The 14591-nt window shown below is 27.7% G+C and overlaps 1 protein-coding gene across 2 annotated transcripts; it reads right to left on the bottom strand.

The window, feature by feature from the left end:
- Positions 1–245: 245 nt before the first annotated feature.
- LOC145184062 (putative RNA-binding protein Luc7-like 2) lies at positions 246–13933 on the bottom strand. Of its 2 annotated transcripts, XM_090092324.1 has the most exons (11): positions 13622–13761; positions 8950–9033; positions 7356–7450; positions 6891–6911; positions 6678–6776; positions 2451–2619; positions 2028–2107; positions 1731–1907; positions 1376–1599; positions 913–1151; positions 246–812 (listed from the first exon to the last, which is right to left on the bottom strand). In XM_090092324.1, exons 3-11 carry the CDS (start codon positions 7389–7391, stop codon positions 619–621), a joined length of 1239 nt encoding a protein of 412 aa, XP_089948450.1. In that variant the 5' UTR covers positions 7392–7450; positions 8950–9033; positions 13622–13761; the 3' UTR covers positions 246–618. The 2 variants fall into 2 exon arrangements, with proteins under 2 accessions (XP_089948450.1, XP_089948449.1); XM_090092323.1 differs by lacking the exon at positions 8950–9033 and having other exon boundaries at positions 13622–13933.
- Between the last annotated feature and the right edge of the window lie 658 nt (positions 13934–14591).

Below are 14591 nucleotides of genomic sequence, written 5' to 3'. Positions count from 1 at the left end.
GTTCCTTTAGTTTTGGTGGGTTGTAAACGTATATTAACAGAAGATAGGCTATATCACAAAATTTTTTGAGCGTGAGGAAGCTTGATGAAGAATGAAGCACAAGACAAGTTTTATTGACAATATCAAAGGTTTTTTTTAAAAGTTTTTTGTATTGTTACAGGTTTCCTGTGAAGTTTGAAGTCTCTTGTGAAGAAATATTAATCCTATTTGAATTTTTTTAACGGGAAATTCACTCAACAGAATACTTTTTGGTTAAAAAAAATCGTATATTAGATCTTGCTGCACAACCTACATTACAATTAAAAATCGCGAGAATTAATGAAATGGGAATCAAAATAAACCTAAAATCTTGACGCACCAGTTACACCTTCGGTTCTCATGACAATAAAAATAATACGCTTGTGTAGATGACTGAAATAAATTGAATATTACAACGCTTTGATAACGCAAAAACGTAAATTTTTAAAGCAGTGGCAATCAATTATCGCAATTTTAATCGCGCAAATATTTTCAAAAACTGTTTAAATTCTTCTAATCACATAACTTGTTTGTGGCTATTAACAAACATAACTTATCGTGGCTATAAATATTAGGAAAGAGTTGCCCGTCTTCTTAATCTTACTCAGGAGAGTTAGTTACGTTAGTGCGACTATCTGTATCAGAACTAGATTGTTCATCAAACTCTGCGGTGACTTTGTGTACTTTTCGATAAGTTATATCATTTTTTTGGGGATGTTCTACATGAGTGCCGCTATCAGTGCCATCTAAAACTTCTCCTTCTTCGACAGCATCATTAGTGGAAAGTTTCAACTCTAAATATAATTAAAAACAAATGTAACCTCTCTTTAACGCGTTTTGTAGATTTTTTCTTTTTTCATTATAATCCTTCTTTACATTTTAAACATATCCTACCTTTATGAATTTTCAGAGATCCATCATCACCATTACCGCTAATTCTATCACTTCGATGATCTCGACTAGAATCTCTTTTACGATCCCTACTACGACTTCTCCTGTCTTTACTACTACTGTAGCGTTCTCTACTTCTACTGCGACTTCTTCGGCGATCTTTACTTCGACTTCGACGTCGTTCTTGACTATGACTTCTTTTCCTGCGCCTATCGCGATCACGACTTCTACTCCTTCTATACCTAACCATTAGAAAACGAAACGAGTAAAATGAAATGTGATCAGTTTAATTACACTACCGTTTCAAATCAAAATATTTTATAAAAACACTACCTAACATGAATTTATATTAAATGAAAGTAAAAACTACGTAAAGTTTTAAGTATCCATTTAAAGTAAAGAAATCAAATAATAAAAAAAAAAAAAAAAAAAAAAAAAAAAAAAAAAAAAAAAAAAAGGAAAGTACCTGTCACGATCTTTATCTTTGTTACGCCTGTCGCTCTTCCTATCACGGGATTTTTCCGCTTCACGTTCACGTTCGCGTTCACGATCTAATCTTGAATCTCTATCTGATTTTGTATCTCGTTCTGATCCCGATCTGACAATATCGCGTTCTGATCTTCCATCTCTTTCACCTCGACGCTTTTGTCGTTCTAACTCTCGACATTCACGCTTTTTCTGTACAATCTCCTGTAAATTAGTAATGACATAAATTTTTTAAAAGATATTACAATAATCAAAGCCAGTACATAAATCACCACCATCATGATCATCATGATCATTGTTGTTATATTATTATTGTAAAAAAGGAATGTAAAAACCTCAAGTTCAGTTAGTCTTTCTCTGACTCGAATAAAACCCATATGAAGTCGTCCTCCAAAATGATCTGCAAGACGCCGATCGTTATCATACAAGCTTAGAAACGCAGCACATATTTCACACACGCGTAATTTTTGCTGTTGATTGGTAGTAGCTGGTACTGTATTCCTGTAAATATCCTACATAAAAACTTTTAATATTTGTAAAAATACTAAAACATCAATAAAAAGTAAATGAAGAAACACGTTTTTTATACACTATTAGATGACAAGTGGTTTTGAAGTTAATTTGTATCTCACTTCAGCCTTTCTTTTATTTTGTTTCAACTCCTCCACTAGTTTGAGCATTTCCATTGATTCTTCAACCTTACCATCAGCACCTAATAAAAATAAAAGTTAAAAAAAAATTCACACAAAAACTTAAGCGCTTTACTTACATAAACAGACTTTAAAAACATTTTATTAACAAAACATTCTCCTTTTAAAATGGAGAAGTTTCCGAATCAATCTTTCTCCAGTTTTCATTTTACATAGTATTAAAACTATTACTTTTTAAAGAAATGAAGGAATTTATTTCATAATAAAACACCAAAAAACTTAAAAAAAAAACATACACAAAATGCTAAAGATAATTGCTTCTTCATTTTAAGACTATAAAAATGTTGTGTTCTATGAATAAAATTGTATTAAAAGAAAATTTACAAAAAAGCTAATATTATCTACCTAGTTGTTCAGCTTCAGCTAACTTTACTCCAATTTGCTCATTTAGCTCATGGACAGCAAGAGCTTCTGGACCAAGTGACTCAGAATCTTGAGTTTCCTCCAACCTCCGTTTGTTCACTGCAACTTTTCTATCGCAATCAGAGATAAACTGCCGAACTTGTTCCAGTTGCTAGAAGTTGAGATAAAAGTATTAAATGTTATAAGCAATAAACACTCAAATATAAAGTTTGGTGGTACAAACCAATAATTTAAATCTTTTTTTAAGAAAATTAAAGATTTAACCACTTTCTGCATTTAGTATTAAACATGATAAAGTTCCATTGAAAGGATAATTAGGGCACACATGCTCTAATTTTGAGCTAGCTAAAGCGTGTACACGAAATAAATGTGAAAGAATAAGCACGTCATTTTTTTTCAGTGGTTGTATTAAAATCTTTTTAATTGTTTTGTATTTTGTTTACAACGTGTTGTGGTTACAAAAAAATATGTTAGTTTTTGGATTTAACTTGAAATTAGTTTTAAAAATGACAAAAGAAGAAGACGTAAGAGAAAAAATTATGCACAAATATTTACAAAATCCTAATAGTAGCTACAATTCGATAGCAAAATCGTTGCAAATACATCCATACACCGCTAGTCGTGTTATTCAACATTTTTCTCAAACAAAATCGATCAAACGCAAATCTGGTGGTGGAAGAAAGGAAGGTTTTAAAGATATAAAACTAGTTAGAAAACTGTTTAACAGTTTTAAGAATAACCCAACCTTTCACTCAGGGAACGCGCAAAAATATATGGAGTTTCTCATAGTTTTGTTGCAAAAGTTAGAAACAAACATGGTTTTCATTCTTTTAAAGCACAAAAAGTGCCCAACCGTTCTGAAACCCAACAAAAAAGTGCAAGAACCCGTGGCAGAAAGTTGTATGACTAAAAATTTCTGTTTTATTGAAGATGATGAAACTTATATCAAGTACGATCACCAACAAATTCCTGGTGCTGTTTATTATATTGCCAAATATAGAGGAAAAGCAGATAAGAAATTTAAATACACTAAACATTACAAGTTCGCTAAAAAAGCTTTGATTTGGCAAGCTATTTGCAGTTGTGGCAAAAAATCAGCACCTTATATTTCTCAGTCCACACTTTCTGGTCAAATATATGTTAAAGAATGTTTACAAAAACGCCTTTTACCTCTCATTAAATCACACAATAACAGACCTGTGTTCTGGCCTGATTTAGCATCAATTCATTATTGTAGACTAGCTATGAAATGGTATAAAAAGAATAATGTGAAATTTGTGCCTAAAACAGAAAATCCTCAAAACTGCCCAGAATTGAGAGTTATTGAAAAGTACTGGGCTATTGTTAAAAGAAAAATGAAAAAAACAAAAAAGCTTTGCAAAACATTAAAAATATTAAAATATCATTTAAAAAAGCATCAAATAGTTTTGATTCTTATTCTGTGCGCAAGCTTATGGGTACCACTAAAGCAAAAGCTCAAAATTTTATTACATTCCCACAGGAATAATTAATTTTTTTTTTTAATGTTTGATCTTCTTATATTATTGTATTAAAATTATTACTTGGTTCGAAATAAAAATTGAGGAGTACTTTTTTTTAGTTGTTTTTCTACTTTCACATTTATTTCGTGTACACACTTTATGAATTCAATTTATTTTTTGATTACTTATTAGTAACTACGCAGCATGTCAATATAATTGATTCAATATAATTGATTTATAGCCTTTTATTTATAGCCAGTCAATATAATTGATTTATAGCCTTTAGTTTATTTCTTAAGTCACAAAATGGAAAGTTTTTATATTATCATTTTTATGATGAAGCTAATACTCTGTTCTGTCGTTTATGTTGAAAGACCAGCAAATTATAATCCAATACCTGTTAAAAGAACTTCAGATGAATGACTTTCATCTGAAGTTCTTTTAACAGGTACTGATAATGACTCACAAAAAATTGATCTCAATATTCAAAAAAATACCAAATGAATTAATAACAAATCAAGTTGTGAAACAGAGGAAGAGCAATTTTTAAGACAACATTGAAGGGACTAGTGAGGAGAAATTACACAAAGTAAGATCTTTGATGACAAGGCTGGTTGAGCACTTAAAAAAATATTCCAGCATAATTCTTTTTCCTTTTTTTTTTAATATTCCAGTTGAAGTAAAATTTTAAATTTTTTGCAAATTGTCGCATTAAATTTTTTTCCTGTCACATAAATATTGTCAATCATGTTTCTATTGATAATTTGCACTTTCTTGCCATTTTACAATATTATTGAACTTCACTCTGGTAAAATTATACCATAACTTAAACTTTTAAAATGTAATACAAAGGAACAGTTAAATTTTTGTTTTTTTGTATCTATACCTTAACATGAATACTGGTCTTAAAAACTGCAGAAGTTATCATGGTTTATTTACAGAGAATATTTAGTTAAAGAAACTGTAAACACACACTTGAGATAACATGAAAGCATATATTGTTAAATTGATGATTTTTATTTTAGCATATTTTTACTTAAATTATCAATTCACCTTTATATCACTATGTTTTACCTACATTACAAAAACAAAAGGAATATAAACTTTAGGCATTTTTAAAAAAAATCTCTGTCATTTGAACAAGTATGGATGGTATGTATGTACAGTGAAAGCATTCTTATGTTAAAAACTGTTCATCAAAACAGAAAAAAAAACCATCTACCAAAAATGTGGTTATCACGTTGAACACCTGAAAAAGTAAAAATGTGGTTTTGAAATTGCACAACTGACTGTAGTAAGAGGTGTACCACTATCACTTGTGTCATGTTTTAATAATATAGTAGCTTTATAGCCAACCAATGGCAGAAGTAAGGAGGTTTTTCAATAGAAATAACTTGTAATGGTAAAACCAAATAGGTCCCAATAAGCCACATTTTAATGTTCAGACTGATGCATATTATAATAAGTATACTTTCTTGGTGTAAATGTATCAGCTACTCAGTTTTAATGTATATAAAAAGTGAAAAAAATGTTGGAGTTTGTCTTAACAGATAGATATTACTTTTAAGATGTTTTAGAAGTGGCATTATCTGAGACTACAAAATAGTTTTTGGATGAGACCAAGACTTAACATTTTTCAAGAAACATTTCCTGAACTCTAATAGACTAATTATTCCTTAAGCAATATCACTAATAGTTCTTAGCTTTGCCTTAGCTACTGCTATGGAGCTGGTCTTAAGTGATAACTTTGATATGTACAAATTTTTGGTGCTTGAAGTACACCACTCATGGTTTAATGCTCAATCAGGACAAGGAATTCTGCAATTCAGTTGGAGTGAGACAAAAAACTGCAGTATATCATAATGGACAAAATCTGATTCAACAATGATGCCAAAAAACATGAGACTTAACTTCCACTTCTGGCAGAATACACACACTAATGGGTTTGTGTACTTGCTTTGTCATTGGCCTAAGAGTGTGCTTTTTCAGCAGGAGGAAGCATTGTTTCATTCAAGACGTTGAATCTTGTCTGACCACAACTACACCTGGAACATCTAACTCTTAAATATTGTTTGTTTTGTTTTGTTTTTTTTTTCATTTTAATACTAAATATATATTTCAGAAATTTCCAAAAAAAAAAAATAACTAAAAAATGGTGAAATATTTAAAGCTTTTCAGAAAAAAAAAAATTAGAAAAATTTTGAAAAATAAAATGCCTCAAAATGTCTTGGCAGGAAAAGTTCTTAGTAGTCGGTAGGAAAAGTTCTCCTTGCTTTGATCTAAACTTTGTGGAAATTTATTGTAAAAAATTATTTAATCTCCTTTAAAAATACTGTTATGTATCATTTAATCTCAGAAATTTTTAAAAAGTATTGATAAAATATCATTTGGTTTCATTGTGAACCTAAAAAAAAATTGTTTAGATTGTATTATTTGAAAGTCATGACAAAATAGTTGATAAAGTATCACCTAGTCTCATTTCTAACACTGAGGAAAAGTATCTACAAATTACCATTATTTCTAGTTTCATCTTGTATTGTATCACTTTAAGATAATTTTTTTTTAGGTCTTTGGAAATAAGCAAAACATTGAAGAGCCATTAAAATTTTATAAATATTGATGTTTTTATGTTAAAACAGGATTGAACTGAATTTCAAATTAACTGGATATAAATTTGTTAATGATGTGTACTAAATAAAGGAAAAGAAAAAAGAAGCAGAAAACAAACCTCAACTTCATAACCATAATCCCTGTTCCTTGCAGCTAATTCATAATCTGCTTTAAGAGCTGGATCATGCACTTTACTGCAAGTGCCTAAGTCAAGCTTCTAAAAAAAATTCCGATTTTAAATTTTTGGTCATAAGTCACACAAATAATTAATTAAAATCATAGAAGAAAAAATATACTGAAAAAATAAAAAATAACTACTTTGATTTTATACCTTACTTGATTTGAATGTACCCTAAAAGTAAGAAAATTCTTATTTCAAATATATAAAAATCATAACAAATATAAATAAAAAAGACTAAATTCAGCCACATACAACCTTCTGTGATATAATAACAAAATACAATGCAAACCAATTAAAAAGCAAGCTCCTGCAAAAAAAATTAAAATTTGAAAATTTACATTCTCACTGGAAAACTATCTTACTCAAATCTAAACTGCAGATATCAATTAAAAAAAGAAAAGAAAGGGGTTTATGATAATTCTTACAGCACCGTTCACCTTTGGCACTCGATTTGTCCCTGTAATAAAATAGCAAATTTAAAGCATGAATTCTTGATCTACTTCTTGATTACAAACGTGAACACTTTCATTGATTTATCATTTATTTATTAAACCTGTTGAGTGCATCGTAGATCAAGAAGTCATTTGCAAATAAAAACACAAGAAGTTCACTAACCGTATTATGAAACAAATCATATGGACATAACCCCATCAGAAAACTCTTGCACACAGAAGGGCTATCAAACTTTAATGAATTTGCATCCTGAATACCTACAATAACAGGAAATAAAAAGTTTAAAAAAAAAGTTTTCTTGAATTATTTCAAAATAGTATTTTAAAATTTTACATAAAAAAATGTTTTTCAAATTTCCAATCCTTATATTTTATAATTAAGAAGATGAAAGATTGCAACTATAACTATGTAAAACATAATTAAGATGTTTTTCACATAAAATCAATTTTGTTTTTGACAATACACTTATTAATATATTAGTGTTTCTGCTTTAAAGTCTCCATATTATTACTTACTACACATTATTATATATTACATATTAAAACATATTTTATTGTAGATTGCCTATTATTACATATAACATAAATTTACATAACTAAATACACTTAACAACATAGAAAAGATAACATAAATATAAAGAAAATTTTAGTCAAAAAACTAAACTCACCTAGAACTGTCTACTCAGTGTCTAATTAATTTAAAGATTTAGTTAATTAAAACCTGAAAAGTCTACCCAAGGTAAAAAAAAAAAAAAATTTTTTTAAAGATAAATTTACACCAGCTTAATAATGGCATAGATACCATGTATATCTAACACCCATTTCACAATATAGATTTTTTATTGCACCCTAACAATTTTTAAAAAATGAACAAGTTCTTATAATCAATGCCATAGTGTTTTTTATACTTTGTATAATTGTGTAACAATATTCAAAATGTAAACATATTACAATGTTTATCTACTTTCAGCTAATTTTCTTAAATTACAGGCCCCAAATCAATAGGTTATTTTTTCTAGATGGATAATAAACCAATAGTTAAAGAAAACCTAATGCAAATCAAAAACTATATAGCAGGTTATAAAAGACCAATGGAAATCTCTATTAGGTTCTCCATAAGTCAATTAACTAGTGATATTAACAAATACACAGACAATTCTTCCAGTAATAGATTAACATAACAGAATGCCATAAAAATAATTTTCAACTTTGAAAGCTAGCTTTTTAAAGCCAAAAATTTTACTTCACATTATTAAAAAGCAATAAAAAAAAAATTACATCAATACTTTAAAAAAAGATTTTTAGCAAAAAAAAAAAAAAAAAAACATTTTTTTAAAGGAGCAAAATTTCTAAATTCTAATTATATACTTTTTTTCAATATATATATATATTTAAAAAAAAAATTAATTTTTTTTTTAACTGTTTTTTTTTTAAATTTTTTTCTAGAAGGAGCACAAGTATATTTCAAATTTATACATAGAAGGAACACAAATATAAACTTAGCTTATAATTGTTTCTAATCCCTATGTTAAGAAAAAGAATCAGGTAGTTTTGAAGAAAAGAAAAAAAAACTGGAAGTTCTTAAGTGTTTTAAATAAGAAAAAATATATACCTTTGACTACTAATGATGAAGTTTGAAATTTCATGTAAAAGATTTTTAATTTATATCAAAATTTGTAACAACTGTTATAATAAGATAACAGATATTTAAAAAAATGCCAAAAGCCCAAAAAGTCACTCTTACCACTAATACTTACATTTCCCACTGAAAAGTATATGAATAAATCAACAACAATTTGACGTTAGTATGTGTGATCATGGTTCAGATCAACACAATGTATCTGCACAAAGCAATATTGAAATGGATTATAACTAAGAAAATTCAAAGTTTTTTGAAATAATAGTTTTCTTCAAATATACATAAAGAACCTAATTGTTTTTAATATTATAAAAAAAACAGTAAATAAAATTAAAAAAAAAATAATAAAAAACAAACAACAAAAAAACAAAACAAACAAACTTAGTATTCAAACTTTTTGTTTATTATGTCACTGAATCTAAGACATAATATTCTCTTTTTTATCACATAATTAATCATACTTTAAAAACAAAATCTGGCAAACTTCACTAGATAACACTGTTTATGTTGAACTTTAAATGATTGTAATTATGGTTTTAAACAATAGTTAATTAGCTGACACCTAGTATACACACTCCATGATTGGAGTGACAGTTTGTTGTGTAAGATGAATTTAAAGGCTATTTCTGTATTCTGCTCAAATTTTTTGTGATCATTTCAAGACGTACTGTGCTAAAAACCCATTTGACACTACATTTGCTGTTATTTCATATACTTTCTCACTGAATAAAACCTTTTGTAATGATATCTAAATGTGTTAAAAATCTTTTAAGTGTTAAAAATCTTTTAAGGGTTAAAAAGTATTAGTCTAAAGTTAAACAATATTTCTTGAAATTCTAAGACAGATTTTTGAATGAGAGTACCCTATTAAAAGGGTAATTATGCCAACCCAAGTAATTTTTTTTTTTACTGTATCAAATTCTGCTGTAGTATATTACACCAAAAACTGTTAAATGTTCAAATTCCATTTTTCAGTTTTTGAGCAGTATGTTTTTAGAACTATGAATATCATTTTATTATTGAAATCTCCTGTATGTATAATCCTTGCGTGTTGCATAAAAATTATACTTTTAGCAAACTTAGCATTCTTAACATTTTGGATATTTACTTTCTATACTTTTTTTGAAACATGTTAAAGAAGTGGAGAGAATGAGTGAATTATCAATATTTTGGAGAAAACCTCATTTCTATTTCTATTTAGCTGGCACTCAAAGTTTCAATACAAAAGAAATAATTAAAAATCAAATACTCAAATTTATTATTAGCTATTTGAACAGTTGCCCATATAAAAAAGGAATTGATAAAAAAAATCCTAGCCACTCTACAGTAGGATTTATGATTTAAAAATTCTTGCCAATGCACAACAGAATTAAAGTTAAATTATGGAATTAACTTCACAGAAATTATTACAGAATGAATTAAATGAATTAGTTCTTGATTTAGATCTAATCACACTAAGAGCTTCAGGATTATTTAAAAGAATTTTCTTTCTGTTACTTTATGTTTCAATACTATTTTATCATAATAGAGACAGTTAGTTGTAGCATAAAAAAGTGAAAAGGAGTACTTTGTGTATTGTCATAATATCAAATCTCTCTAAAATGAAATGAGTGTAAAAAAATTTTCTGAAGTTTGAATTATGTTTCTAGTACTATACAGTGGTGTGATGCAGTTTCAACCATTTTTTTTTATCTGTAGAAACTTATAGCTTAATAGGATTTCTGCAGAAATAGTACTTAAACTATAAAACTAAACTATTAAAACATAAAACCCAAGTAATATAGCATTTTATTTAAAAATATAACACTAATTATTTATTACATAATCCTAACAGATACTAATAAATGACAAAATCTTTTTTTACCATATTGAGTGATACTAGTTTGCCAATTCACAAGACCTTTCTAAAAAAAATTTCTATAAAAATGTTTAAATTGGTTGCTCTTGGAGTACTTATACACCATAATGATTTAGATGTAAGATAATTTAGTTTTATATGCTATATATATATATGTATATATATATATATATATATATATATATATATATGTATATATATATATATATATATATATATATATATATATATATATATATATATATATATATATATACATATGCATTTAGAATATAGTGCAGTGAAAGTGCAACAGTAAGATATAAAAATATGTGGAAGAAATTAATTCATTGAGAATCGAAAAAAATTCTTAAGTTTTAATCAATTTTTTTAAACTCTAAATCCTTGTATGCACTACAATGTTGTAGCTGGGTTAATTTACTCTTGATTATTGTCACTACAAACAGATTTGCATTAGTGACTTCACAGACACCAATATATATAGTTAAAACCAAAGTTCTAAGGAAACAGGAGTGGTAGTGACAGGGTTCACAATTCAGGAGTCTAAACGTAAGGAATTTCACTTTTCAAGAAATCAATACTTTTGTAAACTTTGTGTGCTAACACTGAGTTCTACTGAAGTAACCCAGTGTATACTATTATTTGGTAAATTATTAATTGGGTGTTAGATACCACATACTAGTTTATGAGATTTGCCACTTGGATGTAATTGGTATTAACATATTGGATACATTGATGCATTTATTTTGTGTTGTGTGCTATTAACATATTAGCTAGGGACCATGATGTATTTGTGTATAAAGGTGAAAGTTGAAATAGAAAAGATATTCTATTTATTATAAGACGAAAACTTAATTTAAATGTCACAGTACCCAGAGGATCAAGTTTCCTTAATAAATGCAATATAGGTGTTTTAGTTTCAAACACCTGTGGTTTTTGGAGTTATCTGACCAAAATCCAGCTTAAGTTATAATATTTGAAGGTAGTCTCTAGTCAACTATTTTGATCTCAACTGGAATGGCTTCCCTACATTTACCAATGACTGTGTTATTGTACCTATTTGTTTCTGACTGAACTTCTCATTGCTCTGGTAGCACTGACTACTTGTTCTTGTCTTTTCATTCCCAAATCTTCATTAACCAGTCATTGAATTGTCTGGGTATTTTAGCATCTTTTCCATGTCCTGAACTAATTCTGTTAGGAATTTGTTGTGGCTTGCAGGAAGCAGAGCTCCTCATTTTCTGGGTCTTGGCACTCTTAGACTCTCGAAAATCTTAGTTATTTCTCACCAGCTTTCAACAATTTGTTTGTCTTTCTTGTTCTGACTTAACTCTCCATATTTCTCTCATTTGTTATTTTTTTTTTAAGTAAAAAAAAGTTAATTTTTTTAAACAAAAAAATCAACAAATGATGCTAGGCAACTTATGTAAGTTCATAATTTTTTAATTTATTTTTAAAAAAAGTTTATCTTTAAAGTTTATCTTTAGTAAATTTAATTTGGTAACAGTGTTTCAAACTTATGGGTACTCCTGCACAGTCAGTAAATATTGTCTTAAAAGAAATCTTTTTACTATACTTTTATAAAAATTATAGAATAAACCTTTAATGTAATCTAGAAACTTAAATAAAATAATGAAATTTCAAACATTTACATGTAGTCTGGCATAACTTTTTAAAACTATACATTAATATGTGATAAATTTAAGTCACTAATAAAGGTATAATAGTAACATTTTTACCATACATTACCCCAACCCATAGGTAAATGAAAGTAAATTAATAAATATGAAAAAATTTAAGTCGAGCTTTAAAAAAATATTGCAAAACATGTCATTTACAACCCAGATGTTTCTTCTGGCAGATCTTTTACTTTGCTAAGAATAGTTCTCCTGCAAAAGCTTATAATAAAACTTGACACTAAGAAGACACCTTATGAGATAATTACTGGTCTATAATCTTGAATGTTTTTCTTGAGCATGTTTTTCTTGAGCGTTGTATAACACACAACTTAAAGGTTTTTAAGTCTTTTAGCTTGATTCACTAGAAGCTCTTGCTAAGCTTTGGTCTTTTTTTTCATAAACAAACTTGCTATTTCTCTGCAATACTCCTTGAAACAAAGCTGCTAAAATACCATAAAATCTTTTTGCAAAACTTTTGTCATTTTCTAGTAACTCAGCAGTGACTGGATTATACTGAAATGTTTTGACTGTGTTGTAATCATTTGATGTACCAAACTTGCCTGATCTTATAAATCTTTCATATATCTTTTGTAGACTCCTCTTTTTAAATACTTAAGTTTCTACAATATTTACTATCCACAATAAATACTTGAATAGAATGCACAAATAATAAGTCAAAGTCAAAATAGGTTCAATAAGAAGCCAAAAACAAAGATTAATAAAAACCACTAGCAAAATTTCTATTATCAATAGCTATTCAGACTTTCTGCAACCATAAAAAGCATGAACTAGAAAATGAATTTTATGAATATCTTTCTGGTGAATATATAAACATTTAGATATATAGAAAATTAATTTGTTATGTGTAACTTGAATTTTTTTTTTACTTTAATTAAAAAGAAGAAAAATCAGACTATGAATATAACAATTATCTTTATATCCTTAGACTTATCCTTAGATAAATTGCTATTGAAACACTTATCACAGTAAAGAGATTTTTAAAAGCAATAACAAACTTTACTTTGCAATATGAAATATTTGCTATTTATTTAATCTTCAGGCCTTTAAAAATACATTAGACAAATTTGGTATTAAAGCACTAAATTTTTATGTAACAAGTAAAACTTCTTATGGTATCTTTTTAAATTGTTATAGTAAAATTTAAGATCAGTCCAATTGATATTTAAGTGCCAAATCAATTTCTTAAAGCTAAAGAAAAGTTGAAGTAATTAACGTGTAAAGTATAACTGTACCGTCTCTCTGCGTTCCCATTAATTCATCCAGCATCTTTCTCATATGATCACTCATTTTTTAGGAATCTGAAAGGCTTTAAAAGAACTTAAACTCATTAAGCTTTAATACAAAATATATTGCTCATGCACATCTAGCTAGAATTCATGACACATGAACCGTTTTAAAGTAGATGTTTGCCGATATGTTTGCGTAGGCGATTTATGATTATAACATGAAAATTGCTCCAAAAAAACGTTCGTGTGGTTACCGGTCATAAAGCTCTCGGAAGACTGAAAATACGTAAATGCTACTTCACAACAAAAGCAGCGTTCTAAGTCTATCCCAACATGCACCTTATAATTACCGCTTAGGTTTCTAAGAGACTCTGTAAACAAAGGCACGCGTTTCTAAGTTTTTGTTGTTACAATTGATATTTAATTTAATCGATGTATGTATGTATGTATGTATGTATGTATGTATGTATGTATGTATGTATGTATGTATGTATGTATGTATGTATGTATGTATGTATGTATGTATGTATGTATGTATGTATGTATGTATGTATGTATGTATGTATGTATGTATGTATGTATGTATGTATGTATGTATGTATGTATGTATGTATGTATGTATGTATGTATGTATGTATGTATGTATGTATGTATGTATGTATGTATGTATGTATGTATGTATGTATGTATGTATGTATGTATGTATGTATGTATGTATGTATTTATGTATGTATGTATGTATGTATGTATGTATGTATTTATGTATGTATGTATGTATGTATGTATGTATGTATGTATGTATGTATGTATGTATGTATGTATGTATGTATGTATGTATGTATGTATGTATGTATGTATGTATGTATGTATGTATGTATGTATGTATGTATGTATGTATGTATGTATGTATGTATGTATGTATGCATGCATGCATGCATGCATGCATGTATGTATGTATGTATGTATGTATGTATGT

The sequence above is a fragment of the Hydra viridissima genome, unplaced genomic scaffold, assembly GCF_058129835.1.
Source record: "Hydra viridissima isolate aposymbiotic clone 2 unplaced genomic scaffold, HvirCarnegie_v1 scaffold_7, whole genome shotgun sequence".
Lineage (NCBI taxonomy): Eukaryota > Metazoa > Cnidaria > Hydrozoa > Anthoathecata > Hydridae > Hydra > Hydra viridissima.
This window is presented reverse-complemented; position numbering and strand designations above follow the sequence as displayed.

Bases quoted from the DNA above. Each gene is read 5' to 3' on its own strand.
- LOC145184062 (XM_090092323.1), bottom strand. From the start codon at position 13,676: ATGAGTGATCATATGAGAAAGATGCTGGATGAATTAATGGGAACGCAG. The intron at 7,451-13,621 runs GTACAGTTATAC...CTGTTATTGTAG, and splicing joins AATGGGAACGCAGAGAGACG to GTATTCAGGATGCAAATTCA. The intron at 6,777-6,890 runs GTATAAAATCAA...AATTTTTTTTAG, and splicing joins GTACATTCAAATCAAGTAAG to AAGCTTGACTTAGGCACTTG.